Source organism: Homarus americanus, unplaced genomic scaffold (genome assembly GCF_018991925.1).
Source record: "Homarus americanus isolate GMGI-L3 unplaced genomic scaffold, GMGI_Hamer_2.0 scaffold367, whole genome shotgun sequence".
In the NCBI taxonomy this organism is placed as follows: domain Eukaryota; kingdom Metazoa; phylum Arthropoda; class Malacostraca; order Decapoda; family Nephropidae; genus Homarus; species Homarus americanus.
Genome location: NW_024743709.1, coordinates 2,633,595 through 2,649,400, shown reverse-complemented (window position 1 = coordinate 2,649,400; position 15,806 = coordinate 2,633,595). Strand labels below are relative to the sequence as shown.

Sequence of the window (15,806 nt, the reverse complement as noted above, 5' to 3'; positions counted from 1 at the left end):
CTATCACCTCTGTTCATTGTATATTTTCATCCTTCGGGCTGCCATGTTATCTTAATAAACCGTTAATTATTATTATTAATGCGTAGCTGAACCTGACCCACTACGCCGTTCCTTTATATGCTTACTGACACCGTTCTGTTCTAAAGTTCGTTCACATGCACCCTGGATTCGTTCACCCCTTCCCCTTATATATACACGTCTCCCACCCTTCCCCTCTCCCCCCTCCAATTCACAAGGTCCCCTCTCCTCTTCCCATGTCCCCCTCCTCCCTCTCACTTGTTCTCTCTCTTCCACCCATCGCCCAACACGTCCCTACTCGCTCGTTCACTGTTGGTCATTCAGGCCTGGGGAGGAGGGGGTGAGGGGGGTGAAGGGGGGCTGCCAGGTGGGTCTCTCACCTCCGCTGCCCACTCAAGGTTGATCAGTGAATGGGCAGGTGTGCCAACCTACCTACCCTGGGATACTGTACCTGTCCAGCCCTTACAGGTAGACGGGGCCGCCACTTCCACCCAACCTTACCTCTAATATTGACCTTATTAACTCTTAAATTAATATACCTTTGGGTGGGATATATTGGTATAATGATATATTTTGATATATTTAAGAAAGATTTTGCTATTACCTAAAGTTAAAGGTTTATGTGCTGAGTCATGCCTTCAGAAACTATTAAAGCCCTGTCATACTTTCCTTTGATATCTACCTAAATGGCCTAAATAATATATCCTTGGAATGATATAGTGACATATTTTGCTTACTTAATGTCTAAAAGGTTGTATTTCTTTAGCCTCCCCTCCCCCTTCAGGCACACATGGGTATACTTGCCCAACCTACACATACCCACACTCTGACACCCATTGACCTTTTCTTACTTATTTTTCCTGCCACTACCCATCTTACTCTCTCTAAAAATACCGCTGTTGTGAAACCTATCCATCAAGTACGTGTCTAAAAGGTTAAATCGTTTTACCCGTGATTTAAAAGACACTAGTACTTGTTTTTGTTGTGTTGGGATGAGGGTTGGCAGGCCTGGGTGATGACTTGGGCCTCTCTGCCTGCCGTACTAGTCCACAAACGTTGCGTCGTGAGGTGTGGGGCATCAGTCCACGTGTGGTTGTAGACGGAGTCGGACGCTACTGAAACGCTTCTCTTGAGTCTTCTCCAGCAGCGTATAAAATAATACTGTATATACCACCGTGAATCGTGCCTACTGAGTGGTATACCTGAACCATGGAGCTACAGCGAAGGTATGTTTGTCTCTTAGTTGTTATTAGTTTATGTACATACTGAACACATATTCCTAGACGTACATATACTCATGAACCGTATCACCTAAGAATTGTATAGCGTAATTTAGTTTTATGTGTGTGTGTGTGTGTGTGTGTGTGTGTGTGTGTGTGTGTGTGTGTGTGTGTCAGTTGGTATCGTTTAAGTGGTCTTTATACTATACTAAATGCATATATCTATACTTGCAAACTCTATCACCTATGTATTATACTATACCATGACTATATATCCTAATCTTGCCTAATCTAGTCTTAGTGCCGGTATATAACAAGGCCTTATAGCACTAGTGGTATATACTGTACGTGAGTTAGTAAGGTTTGGTTTATGACAGACGTGGTTTAGTTACTCGACACCATAAGGGTCTCATCACTTGACGTGCCCGAGTTGTGTTAAGAGTTAAGCTGTTCTCTTCCGAGGCCTCAGTGATGAAGGTGATAAGACTTTAACCCATTCCTATACAGGCCTTTAACACAGCCCTACACAGCCCTATAACCCATCCCTACACAGCCCTATAACACATCCCTACACAGCCCTATAACCCATCCCTCTTCAGGCCTTTAACACATCCCTACACAGCCCTATAACCCATCCCTACACAGCCCTATGACCCATCCCTACACAGCCCTATAACCCATCCCTATACAGGCCTTTAACACATCCCTACACAGCCCTATAAACCATCCCTACATAGCCCTATACCCCATCCCTATACAGGCCTTTAACACATCCCACGCAGCCCTATAACCCACCCCCACACAGCCCTATAACCCATCCCTACACACACCCTATAACCCATCCCTATACAGGCCTTTAACTACACAGCCCCTATAACCCACCCCATACAGCCCTATAACCCATCCCTAAACAGCCCTATAACCCATCCCTATACAGGCCTTTAACCCATCCTCACACAGCCCTATAACCCACCCCTACACAGCCCTATAACCCATCCCCACACAGCCCTATAACCCATCCCTATACAGGCCTTTAACACATCCCTACACAGCCCTATAACCCACCCCCACACAGCCCTATAACCCATCCCTACACAGCCCTATAACCCATCCCTATACAGGCCTTTAACCCATCCTACACAGCCCTATAATCCATCCCTATACAGGCCTTTAACACATCCCTACACAGCCCTATAATCCATCCCTATACAGAGGCCTTAGGAACCCCGGCTTACTTCACCTGAAGATTAAGCATTCTAATGCGAAGTGGGGGATGAGGTTAGGTTAGGTTAGGTTAGGTTAGGTTAGGTTAGGTTATGTTGAGTAAAGTTGTCTCCTAACTGGTGTTAAGTCTCAGTGTAAATCGTATCCAAATACTGAACCATGTCCTTGGCACCGTAAGAATCTGGAGAGCCTAACTCACAGATAGTCTGGAGCTGACAACTGCTGACGAGGCTCCTGTGTTATAGTCGATGGACAAAAAAAAAATTATGGAACCCACGCCATCTTGGATTCTTGAGAATGGCTAACCTTACGAACCTAACCTAACATAGCCTAACCTAACCTAACCTAACATAGCCAAGCCTAACCTAACCTAACCTAACATAGCCAAGCCTAACCTAACCTAACCTAACATAGCCAAGCCTAACCTAACCTAACCTAACATAGCCAAGCCTAACCTAACCTAACATAGCCAAGCCTAACCTAACCTAACATAGCCAAACCTAACCTCCCCCTCCACCCCCCATCTCACCAACAACATATTACCCACCCCATTCCTCTCCTCCCCCTCCCCCTACCCTCCCAAAACACGCCAAGGATTCCTAGATAATGACTAACTCACGTCCACCAGGCTGCCGGGAGCTGACTCTGGTGATACCAACCTGTAAGACCAGATGACATGTTGTGATCAAACCCATCATCGTAAACTGGCGTGATATCTGTGTTTAAAGTGGCGTGATATTTGTGTTTTAAGTGGCGTGATATCTGTGTTTAAACTGGCGTGATATCTGTGTTTAAAGTGGCGTGATATGTGTGTTTAAACTGGCGTGATATCTGTGTTTAAAGTGGCGTGATATTTGTGTTTAAAGTGACGTGATATCTGTGTTTAAACTGGCGTGATATCTGTGTTTAAAGTGGCGTGATATTTGTGTTTAAAGTGGCGTGATATCTGTGTTTAAAGTGGCGTGATATCTGTGTTTAAAGTGACGTGATATCTGTGTTTAAACTGGCGTGATATCTGTGTTTAAAGTGGCGTGCGTTTGATATCTGTGTTTAAAGTGACGTGATATCTGTGATAGTCTGTGTTTAAACTGGCGTGATATCTGTGTTTAAACTGGCGTGATATCTGTGTTTAAACTGGCGTGATATGCGTGTTAGTTCATCTCACGATCCCCACTCTGCACCCCCCTCACGACCCCCCCTCTCCTCCCTCACGACCCCTCCCTCCTCCTCCCTCACGACCCCCTCCTCCTCCTCCTCACGACCCCCTCCTCTCCTCCCTCACGACCCTCCTCTCCTCTCCTCACGACCTCCCTCACGACTCTCCTCCCTCACGACCCCCTCTCTCCCCTCACGACCCCCTCCTCCTCCCTCACGACCCCCTCCTCCTCTCCCTCACGACCTCCCCTCACGACCTCCCTCTCTCCTCACGACCCCCTCCCTCCTCCCTCACGACCCCTCTCCTCCCTCACGACCTCCCTCCTCTCCTCCTCACGACCCCTCTCCTCCCTCACGACCCCTCTCTCCTCCTCACGACCCCTCTCCTCCTCACGACCTCTCCTCCCTCACGACCCCCTCCTCCCTCACACCCCTCCCTCACGACCTCCCTCCTCTCTCTCCTCCCCACGACCCCCCTCCCTCACGACCTCCTCCCTCACGACCCCTCTCCTCCCTCCCTCACGACCCTCTCCCTCACGACCCCCTCCTCCTCACGACCTCACGACCCCCTCCTCCTCACGACCCCCTCCTCCCCTCACGACCCCTCCCCTCACGACCTCCTCCCTCACGACCTCACGACCTCCCCTTATTGTTGTTGATGTATTTGCGTTAAATTATGTTGTGTTGTTTTTAAGTTTGGAATTATTATTAAAACTGAATATTATAAAAGTAGTCGTAATAGTGATGTTGCTAGTAGTAATAATAGTAACAGGTGCTTCTATTAGACAACACAACAGTTTACAATTTCCACTAATCACACCACATAGTTACGGCGCCAATCTTGTGAACTATTTGAGAATCATCATCACTAATCACCACCAACACACTTACACTTGGCTCCACTGAACGATTAACTTATCATTATTTATCATCCAATCACTGATAATAATCTTTCTTCTTGGTCAATATTCTGACATCCACACATCGTTAGGTAAATTAAATATCCCTTTTTTATCTGAGTTACTTATTTTTACACTTTTATTAATATTTTATAATGATCGTTTATCATAATTATCTTCTGTTATTAAATGTTTATCCCGCGGTGTGTTACAGAGTGTGCGTGGCGGTGTGGGTGTTCACTCTGGCAGTCCTAGTTATCTGTACTCCTGTCCCTCAGGTGAGTCCTACTTACGGTTTTGTCATAGTGTGGTGAGCTTATACCGCATAGTGTGGTGAGCTTATACCGCATAGTGTGGTGAGCTTATATCGCATAGTGTGGTCAGCTTATACCGCATAGTGTGGTGAGCTTATACCGCATAGTGTGGTGAGCTTATACCGCATGGTGTGGTGAGCTTATACCGCACAGTGTGGTGAGCTTATACCGCATAGTGTGGTGAGCTTTCCGCATACTGTGGTGAGTTTACCGTATAGTGTTGTACATTTACCACACAAACTGACTAAAGTGATGCTGTGTAGTGTTATGAGTTTACCACATAGTGTTGGGTTTACCACATAGTGTTGGGTTTACCACATAGTGTTGGGTTTACCACATAGTGTTGGGTTTACCACATAGTGTTGGGTTTACCATTATTACCTCTAGACTTATTAACAATCATCATCATTTACAACGTTGTTAGAGATTAATGCAGAAACAACTAAGTAAAATATCCCGGCTAGCGAACAGTTAGTCGAGTGATCACTAACCACCTCCCCAGGGAATTTGTGTTTATTTATGTATCGTTCTTTGCCTTATTGTTTCGTTCTCTTAGTTATTGAGGTGATCTGTGGGCCAATTTATTTTACATGGCGATGGAGTGAGCCCTTTTAATTAATATATTCACTCAGACACCTACATAGGTACAGACTCACTCCTGATTTATGTACTGTACAGCCCTGTAAATGTATTCAACACATATTATATCATTGTGTCTAGATCAAATGTAAGTCTGTATATTTTCAGCCACCGGCTGCAACTCTATTAATAAACCGTTTATTATTATTATTATTATTACACATAATGGTTGCCCCTCGTGTAACGAGGATGGTCGGCCCTAGGGCCACCTAGGCGTGAATTTGTTTAAGGTATAGAAGCTGTCACCAACACAACCACACCCTGAGTTAACGAGTCAAGGAATAGTCCGAGAAGACCGGACAACTCGCCAACTGCACTGGCTAACCATCACCCTGGAACACGGTCCGCAAATCGATTAACATCCAGGTCCCCAACTACTGTTGGGTAGACAGAGGCAAATAGCGTAAAGAAACTTGCCCATAGTTTCACCCTGCCCGGGGATCGAACCCAGGTCCACTCGCTTGCGAGGCGAGCATGCTGACCATTACACCACAGGTCACCATGTACACACATATACACAGACGCACATACACACAGAGACGCACATACATACACATACACACAGAGACGCACATACATACATTCACATACACACAGACACACTTACACAGATGCACAAAAACGCACAGACGCACACATAGACACACCTACACACACACACACACACACACACACACACACACACACACACTTAAAGTATGATTGCCTACCTCCTTAAGATGTCATTCAGGAGAGTAAAGAGACAGACAGACAGACAGACAGACAGACAGACAAGTATAATCTCAGGTATGTGGTCGTTAGCATGACTCAGGTAATTGGTGTTATTGGCGGTGGATCTATAACAAAACCCAATTAAAAACACCTATAATTAGCATGACGTCGCATAGTCTATCGACAACTGATAGATAATTAAAAAGACTTAGTAATTTAGCTATTGGTAATTAAAAGTCAATTAAAATGGCTTGAATCTTTGTCTATCAGTAATTTCAAAGCTATCCCCTGTAATTTGTCTTTAATGGATAGCTAATTAAAGGGGCTCTTACCTGTACTCTACCTGTGAATGACACTTAATTAAAATGGTGGCCGTGTGTTGGTAATTAAAAGGTCTTGGTGTAGCTGGGATGAGGAGGAGGCCATTAGCTTGTTGTTAGTGAGGGTTATTGTGAACCATCGTTGTCCTCTAATTGGATAATGAGAGACTTGTTACGGTCGTTAACTACCTTTGACCTCCCCCTGTGTATGTATGTATGTATGTATTTTCGTGGGTGTGTGTGTGTAAGTGCGCACGTGTATGTATGTATGCGTATGTATAAGCCAGGTAGAGCCTCAGACTATCTTGTTAATTAAATGTGACCTTTGACCCCTGGTTGACTCACACCTGTCGCCTGGAGGTCATTAAACATCAGTTATCTCCTTTATTGGTTTAGCAGCCGTAGGAGAGACGGTCACCTGTCTATAGTGGCCGTAGGAGAGACGGTCACCTGTCTATAGTGGCCGTAGGAGAGACGGTCACCTGTCTATAGTGGCCGTAGTAGGGACGGTCACCTGTCTATAGTGGCCGTAGGAGAGACGGTCACCTGTCTATAGTGGCCGTAGGAGAGACGGTCACCTGTCTATAGTGGCCGTAGGAGAGACGGTCCCGTAGTAGTAGGACGAGTGGCCGTGTAGGGACGCCTGTCTATAGTGGCCGTAGTAGGGACGGTCACCTGCCGTAGTGGGACGGTCAGATAGGTCACCTGTCTATAGTGGCCGTAGTAGGGACGGTCACCTGTCTATAGTGGCCGTAGTAGGGACGGTCACCTGTCTATAGTGGCCGTAGGAGAGACGGTCACCTGTCTATAGTGGCCGTAGGAGAGACGGTCACCTGTCTATAGTGGCCGTAGTAGGGACGGTCACCTGTCTATAGTGGCCGTAGTAGGACGGTCACCTGTCTATAGTGGCCGTAGTAGGGACGGTCACCTGGATGAGAGAGACAGGTGTTATGAAGGCTAATAAGGTTAAGCTCAGGTATATAAACGGTCCTCAGCGTCTCAGCGTGTGTATACATATATGAATATTTGCGTATGTTTAAGTCAACGTACTCAAGGGGTTAAGAGGTTAAAATCTTACTCAAGAGGTTAATTTGTTACTCAAAGAGGTTAGGTCATCGTACTCAAGGGTTTAAGAGGTTAAAATCTTACTCAAGAGGTTAATTTGTTACTCAAAGAGGTTAGGTCATCGTACTCAAGGGGTTAAGAGGTTAAAATCTTACTCAAGAGGTTAATTTGTTACTCAAAGAGGTTAGGTCATCGTACTCAAGGGGTTAAGAGGTTAAAATCTTACTCAAGAGGTTAATTTGTTACTCAAAGAGGTTAGGTCATCGTACTCAAGGGGTTAAGAGGTTAAAATCTTACTCAAGAGGTTAATTTGTTACTCAAAGAGGTTAGGTCATCGTACTCAAGGGGTTAAGAGGTTAAAATCTTACTCAAGAGGTTAATTTGTTACTCAAAGAGGTTAGGTCATCGTACTCAAGGGGTTAAGAGGTTAAAATCTTACTCAAGAGGTTAATTTGTTACTCAAAGAGGTTAGGTCATCGTACTCAAGGGGTTAAGAGGTTAAAATCTTACTCAAGAGGTTAATTTGTTACTCAAAGAGGTTAGGTCATCGTACTCAAGGGGTTAAGAGGTTAAGTTACTCGTCATCTCAAGGGGTTAAGAGGTTAAAATCTTACTCAAGAGGTTAATTTGTTACTCAAAGAGGTTAGGTCATCGTACTCAAGGGTTAAGAGGTTAAAATCTTACTCAAGAGGTTAATTTGTTACTCAAAGAGGTTAGGTCATCGTACTCAAGGGGTTAAGAGGTTAAAATCTTACTCAAGAGGTTAATTTGTTACTCAAAGAGGTTAGGTCATCGTACTCAAGGGGTTAATCTACTGTACTCAAGGAGATTAAGTCATCGTTCTCCGAGGCTTAAACTTTCCTTGCCCGCCAGGATAGTGGTAAGGATAGGGACTGAGAATAGGAATCCATTATACTCGCTGCAGGATAGAAGGATATGTCGAATAGGATAGATTTTGAATAGCTGAAAGGGAGTCATTATTGGTGTGGTGTGTAGAGAGAGAGAGAGAGAGAGAGAGAGAGAGAGAGAGAGAGAGAGAGAGAGAGAGAGAGAGAGAGAGAGAGAGAGAGAGAGGTAACAGTGTACATAGACATATAAAAGAGAGAGAGAGAGAGAGAGAGAGAGAGAGAGAGAGAGCCAGTCGACCACACCCACACCACTCAACTAGCTGAATATTGAATGATGCCTAATTAAATATGCAGGATTCTTTATTGGCCAAAATACAAGACCTGGCAACCCGTTTTCTGCTTTGATTACAAATGACTTTCTCCTCGAAGGATCATAATCTGCATACGATTACCTTGATTACTTTTGAACAGAGGCGAGAGATAGATAGAGTTTGAAATTGAACCCCAGAGCCATATAGAGGAAAAAACCCGATTAATAACACGAATTTTAATATGTAAATAAGGTTGGATTTAGTGAGTAGTGGACAGGCTTCACTCTCCAGTCATGAAGGGAATCCAGTCTTCAAGTCAGTCATTAGTTCCTTTACCTCTGACCTCTGTTGGCTGGCTGGCTGGCTGGGGAGGTGTGTGACCTGATGTGACCTCTGTTGATAAGTTCAAAATGGCCTTTGATCAGGATCACTCTACGGTGCACCTTGATCAATTAACTTTTGTTGGTATTGATCGTCTGTTCGATCGTCCCCGTGTCTTTCTGTTCGTTCATATGTCTGTTTATTCGTCCGCATGACTGTCTATTCGTCTGTCTATCTGTTCGTCTGCATGTCTGTTTGATCGTTGTCTGTCTGTCTCTTCGTCCACATGTCTCGCTCGTCCACTTGTCTGTCTATTCGTCTGTCTATTCGTCTGTCTGATTGATCATTCAAGTGTCCGTCTATTCGTATGTTTCCATGTCTGTCGTTCGTGTCTGCTCGTCCGTTTAATTTTCTGTCATGTTTGGTCAATATTGTTCTTATAAATCTGTCTCGCTTTCTCTTAACTTTCTGTCTCTCTCTTTTCCCTTAACTTTCTGTCTCTCTCTTCCACCTAATTTTCTGTCTTTCTCTTTCCCTTAACTTTCTGTCTCTCTCTTTCCCCTTAACTTTCTCTCTTTCTCTTCCCCTAACTTTCAATGTCTATCTTTCCCCAACTTTCTCTGAATTGATTGAAGTAAATAAAACAAGAAAAAAGTTAAGTCATCATCCTCAGTGGGTTATTATACTCAAGGGGATAAGTCATTATGCTAAAGGGGTTAAGGCATTATACTCAAGGGGTTAAGTCATTATACTCAAGGGGTTAAGACATTATACTCAAGGGGTTAAGGCATTATACTCAAGGGGCTTAGGCATTATACCCAAGGGGTTAAGTCATTATACTCAAGGGGTTAAGGCATTATACCCAAGGGGTTAAGTCATTATTCTCAAGGGGTTAATTTTTCATATTCACTGGGTTATCGTACTCAAGGGGTTAAGTTATAATACTCAAATAAATTAAGCAATTGTCCTTAATGGATGATCATGCTCGAGGAATTAAGTCATTATACTCACTGGTTTGAGTCATCGTCGTCAGTGGATTATCGTAATAAAGGGATTAAATCATCGTCCTCAAGTGGTTAAAATCATCGCACTCTCAAGTCGTCGTGTTTAAGGGTTAAATCATCGCACTTAAAGGGTTAAATCATCGCACTTAAAGGGTTAAATCATCGCACTTAAAGGGTTAAATCATCGCACTTAAAGGGTTAAATCAAAATATTCAAAGGGGTTAAGGGATTAAAATCTTTTATATCAAGGGAGTTTAAAGCACTCCACTAGCCAACTCCCACTCTCGGTCTATACAATATACCGGAATAGACTGACACCCACGTAATTGTGTTCACAGCGGGATACCGACGACGCACCTCTCCACACGTGTCCCTCAGTTGAAGTGAAATGAAAAGGCTTGCGTGTGTATAGCGGCAGCGGGGGAACACAACCACCACGATGATGATGAAAACGACGGCGGGTCACTCAACCAGCCCTAATTCATTTATAAACTCCATAAAAGTTTATTGGCTGCCCCTGGGTCAAGGTCATCTAGGGGTCGAGGTCATTCAGGGTCATTTAGGGTCTCTCTCACACACCCAGTGGCACCTATCGTATAATTTTCACACGTGGAAATCATTGTTAGGTGTGATGATTTGTTCGTGTGTGTGTGTGTGTGTGTGTGTGTGTGTGTGTGTGTGTGTGTGTGTGTGTGTGTGTGTGTGTGTGTGTGTGTGTGTGTGTGTGTGTGTGTGTGTGTGTGTGTGTGTGTGTGTGTGTGTGTGTGTGTGTGTGTGTGTGTGTGTGTGTGTGTGTGTGTGTGGGTGTGGTGTGTGTGTGGGTGTGTGTGTGTGTGTGTAAATTGTTATCTTCTTTTTTCTGTTGTATTTCGTTTCTTCTTCCTCTCCATTTCCTATTGTTCTTCTCTTCCGTTTCCTGTTGTTCTCATCCATCTCTGTTATTGCTCTTCCACTAAGCGTCTGGACCATCACACACCGAGACCTCTCATTAAACACATTATCTTATTTTCTTCTTCAGGAGGAAGGTGACGGAAGCAGCAGTGGTGGGCTGAGGCAGGAACAGTGCCCACTGGGAGAGGAGGTGGAGATGCTGGAGGGCGGCAGTGGGCGGCGGGTGGTGGTGGCGCCGGTGGTGGGCGGTTTAGGGGCGGCAGCTGCTAGGACCTCCTGCCACACTCACCAAGCCAAGCCCCTCTTCCTCAACACCCAGCAGGACGCCGACATCCTATACAAACTCCTTAAAGGTAGAGTCTACGGCGCTTGGGTTCACCTCCTACACAGTACGTGGGTCACATTTCAATTGACTTCCTTTATAAATTACTCAGATAAAAGTCGAACGTTTTGTCTGACATCCTACACAGGTAATTTTTTTTATCCTTTATAGAATCCTTACAGGAGGAAGTTTTTTTTGACTGACAGTCATCGTAGTTAATATAGTATCCTTCATAGAATTCCTAGAGATAGGTTGAGAGTCGTAGTTAACATCCTTCGGAGATAATAGTAATATATCCTTCATCGAATCCTTAAAGGAGAGTTGAGGATTTCATTTGATATCCTACATAGCTAAGACGACCAAATTAATACCTATCCTTCGTGGACTCCCTAAGGAAAGTCGAGGATTTCATGACATTTTACACAATTAAAAATACGTCATCATCATCTGTCCTTCATCGACTTCTCAAACATGAAGTCGACGATATATACCCCCCCCCCCCACGCCAGGCCAGGCCAGGCCAGGTCGATCCCTCTCTCATGTGGGAACCACTGTAGACTTTTGTGTTAAAATTTATTTCCTAATTACTTTCGGGATTTTCTCTGTAATTCAGCTTCATTTCATAATGCATAAGTAGCACATTGTGTCCTCCCTCGCACTCTTCAATGACCTGGTCGCAGTGGAGGCAGATACAGTCGCTAGATAAGGTAGAGTCAGTTAAGGTAGAGTCTCCATTAAGGTAGTCTCAGTTAGGTTTTGTCTCATAACTGGTGTTAAGTGAATGTGTCTAGTTAAGGTAGAGTCTCCATTAAGGTAGAGTCAGTTAAGGTAGAGTCTAAGGTAGTCTCAGTTAGGTTTTGTCCCATAACTGGTGTTAAGTGAATGTGTCTAGTTAAGGTAGAGTCTCCATTAAGGTAGTCTCAGTTAGGTTTTGTCTCATAACTGGTGTTAAGTGAATGTGTCTAGTTAAGGTAGAGTCTCCATTGGTAGAGTCAGTTAGGTAGAGTCTAAGGTAGTCTCAGTTAGGTTTTGTCTCATAACTGGTGTTACGTGAATGTGTCTAGTTAAGGTAGAGTCTCCATTAAGGTAGTCTCAGTTAGGTTTTTGTCTCATAACTGGTGTTAAGTGAATGTGTCTAGTTAAGGTAGAGTCTCCATTGATGTAGAGTCAGTTAAGGTAGAGTCTCCATAAGGTAGTCTCAGTTAGGTTTTGTCTCATAACTGGTGTTACGTGAATGTGTCTAGTTAAGGTAGAGTCTCCATTAAGGTAGTCTCAGTTAGGTTTTGTCTCATAACTGGTGTTACGTGAATGTGTCTAGTTAAGGTAGAGTCTCCATTAAGGTAGAGTCAGTTAAGGTAGAGTCTCCATTAAGGTAGTCTCAGTTAGGTTTTGTCTCATAACTGGTGTTACGTGAATGTGTCTAGTTAAGGAGAGTCTCCATTAAGGTAGTCTCAGTTAGGTTTTGTCTCATAACTGGTGTTACGTGAATGTGTCTAGTTAAGGTAGAGTCTCCATAGGTAGTCTCAGTTAGGTTTTGTCTCATAACTGGTGTTACGTGAATGTGTCTAGTTAAGGTAGAGTCTCCATTAAGGTAGAGTCAGTTAAGTAGAGTCTCCATTAAGGTAGTCTCAGTTAGGTTTTGTCTCATAACTGGTGTTACGTGAATGTGTCTAGTTAAGGTAGAGTCTCCATTAAGGTAGTCTCAGTTAGGTTTTGTCTCATAACTGTGTTACGTGAATGTGTCTAGTTAAGGTAGAGTCTCCATATAAGGTAGAGTCAGTTAAGGTAGAGTCTCCATAAGGTAGTCTCAGTTAGGTTTTGTCTCATAACTGGTGTTACGTGAATGTGTCTAGTTAAAGAGTCTCCATTAAGGTAGTCTCAGTTAGGTTTTGCCCCTAACTGGTGTTACGTGAATGTGTCTAGTTAAGGTAGAGTCTCCATTAAGGTAGTCTCAGTTAGTTTTGTCTCATAACTGGTGTTATGAATGTGTCTAGTTAAGTAGAGTCTCCATTAAGGTAGTCTCAGTTAGGTTTTGTCTCATAACTGGTGTTAAGTGAATGTGTCTAGTTAAGGTAGAGTCTCCATTAAGGTAGTCTCAGTTAGGTTTTTGTCTCATAACTGGTGTTACGTGAATGTGTCTAGTTAAGGTAGAGTCTCCATTAAGGTAGTCTCAGTTAGGTTTTGTCTCATAACTGGTGTTAAGTGAATGTGTCTAGTTAAGGTAGAGTCTCCATTAAGGTAGTCTCAGTTAGGTTTTGTCTCATAACTGGTGTTAAGTGAATGTGTCTAGTTAAGGTAGAGTCTCCATTAAGGTAGTCTCAGTTAGGTTTTGTCCCATAACTGGTGTTAAGTGAATGTGTCTAGTTAAGGTAGAGTCTTGATGTAATTTTGCTGGTATTTTTGGGACCGTTTATTATTATTATTATTGTTGTTGTTGTTGTTGTTGTTATCAATACCATAACTATAGTGACCATCGGTAATCAAACCGCCTTTACTTGAAGGTAAGAGGAATGTAACCATTAAAAACCTTCCCTCTACTGAAAGACACAATTTAAAAATCAGTTTTAATTCTGCCAAAGATATTATTACAGGTGGAAGAAAAAACCTCATGATTTATGGGGGTAAAAAGCAGGTGTACCTTGAGAGGTTATCATTATGTGTGGCTTTTGATGCCAGATTAAAAGTTCACTAATGATTAATGTTCTTTGGTAAATCTTGTTGGTCTAAGAGGGTGGTGCAAGTAGTGTTTGTGATGGTGATAATAATATTAATACAAGCAAACACACATGGACACACGCACATACTCACATGCGCGCACACACACACACACACATACTCACGTACCATCATGCACACACACATGGAAACTTCCTCTTTCTGCTTATCTGAAAACGAATTTGAAATGAAAAATGATTTTCTATTTATGGAAATGTTGATCCAATAAGAGATGATGACACAGAGAGAGAGAGAGAGAGAGAGAGAGAGAGAGAGAGAGAGGGGGGGGTCTTAACATGGCATAACCAGTTTTGCTTGGACCTGTGGTAGGAGGAGAAGGTAGAGACCGGGTATAGGAGGGAGAGCCGTCCATGAGGGGGGTCAGGGAGGTAGAGAGAGGGGAAGGGGGTCAGGGAGGTAGAGAGAGGAGGGGGGGTCAGGGAGGTAGAGAGAGGGGAAGGAGAAGAAGAAGGTTGCGTCATGGATCATAAACAATCATAGTTATTATCGTAATTACAGTCGTTAGGGACCAGTTTGTGCGTGTGTGGGGGGCAGTTCTCTCTTAGCACGACGTCATGTTGGTGGGTATTACCAGTATTTATGTCGCGGCTACCGTGTTCCGCACTCCTGGGACCTACTGGTTATCCCAGGACGAACAACAGCATCTCGGGGTCTTATTTTCTTCCACCCAGGACGAACAACGGTATTTTAGGTCTTATTTTTTGTCTCTGCAAGTCTTAGATTTCCTTGTCATTGAGAGAGAGAGAGGAGAGAGAGAGCCAGACTAGCATAACTTAACCCAACCCAACCCAACCCAACCCAACCCAATCCAACCCAATTTAACCTAACCCGAGCCCTGAGCACATGGACCCTACACACTTGGTCATTACTTCAAGACGGCTCGTGGTGTGGTGGTATAAGGTAACGCTCCACCATACACTCATGACTCAGATTAAAAAAAAAAAAACTCTGCCCATCTTTGGTTTTTCTTTGTGCTTCTACTGTTTATTGGCTTCTATTTTTCTTCTTTGATTTCTTTTTCCTATTTTCTTCGTTTTGTTGTTGTTATTGTCGATATTTTTATCGTTGTGTCATTATCGTTATTGTCACTGTCATTATCGTTATCATTGTCGTTGTTGTTTGTCACTGTCACTCGTCATCATCGTCCTCGTCACTATCCTCATCATCATCGTCACTATCATCATCCTCGTCTTCCTCAATGTACAATGTTGTGATCAGACGCCCCAGCCTTAGGTAACACTGAGCCTCTAGGTGTGTGTGTGTGGGTGTGAGAGAACAGGTAAGGCTAGGTAGGCTACTCATAACCTTTACCTCCACCACCCAGAGACTTAAAAAGACTCCTACGATTAATTTTCCTCTTAACTGAACATGTAAGAATGCACCTCACTGATTGCCACTCTCCTGTCTATCCTCAACTCACCCAATTAGAGGCAGAGAAATAACACAAGCGATCATTTTTAAAAATCAGTCAACTTTCAACTCATTCATCAGAAACAACAGGATAAACTTATCAAGAGCTCTTAAGTGGGATATTATCAGTGGAATAATAGCGTTTACGTGTTTACATTTGGCTTCAGAATGTATTCAGCTCTACCAGTGTTGAGGGTCAAGGTGGGTAAAACAAGTGACAGTCGAGGAGTGCCATCTGGAGGCGAGAGAGAGATACTTTACCTGATAACCTCGGTCCAGAACAAGTGACTGTCGATGAGACGCATTTTTTGTAGTGTTTTGTTTTTTAATTATTTATGATTGTCGTTTATTATTATTATTATTATTATTATTATTATTATTATTATCATTATTATTAT

At 43.5% G+C, this 15,806-nt stretch overlaps 1 protein-coding gene and 1 non-coding gene across 2 annotated transcripts in view; one reads left to right on the top strand and one right to left on the bottom strand.

The window, feature by feature from the left end:
• Positions 1 to 1,071: 1,071 nt before the first annotated feature.
• The window catches only part of LOC121877372, a 34,831-nt gene continuing 20,096 nt past the window's right edge, over positions 1,072 to 15,806 (top strand). The window contains exons 1-3 of the mRNA XM_042383108.1: positions 1,072 to 1,244; positions 4,731 to 4,794; positions 11,068 to 11,293. Coding sequence (XP_042239042.1) covers positions 1,228 to 1,244; positions 4,731 to 4,794; positions 11,068 to 11,293 — 307 coding nt within the window. The 5' untranslated portion in view covers positions 1,072 to 1,227. The remainder of the gene's footprint in view (positions 1,245 to 4,730; positions 4,795 to 11,067; positions 11,294 to 15,806) is intronic.
• On the bottom strand, positions 5,894 to 5,968 carry Trnaa-cgc. Its single transcript has one exon. It is a non-coding gene; the product is annotated as a tRNA-Ala (tRNA).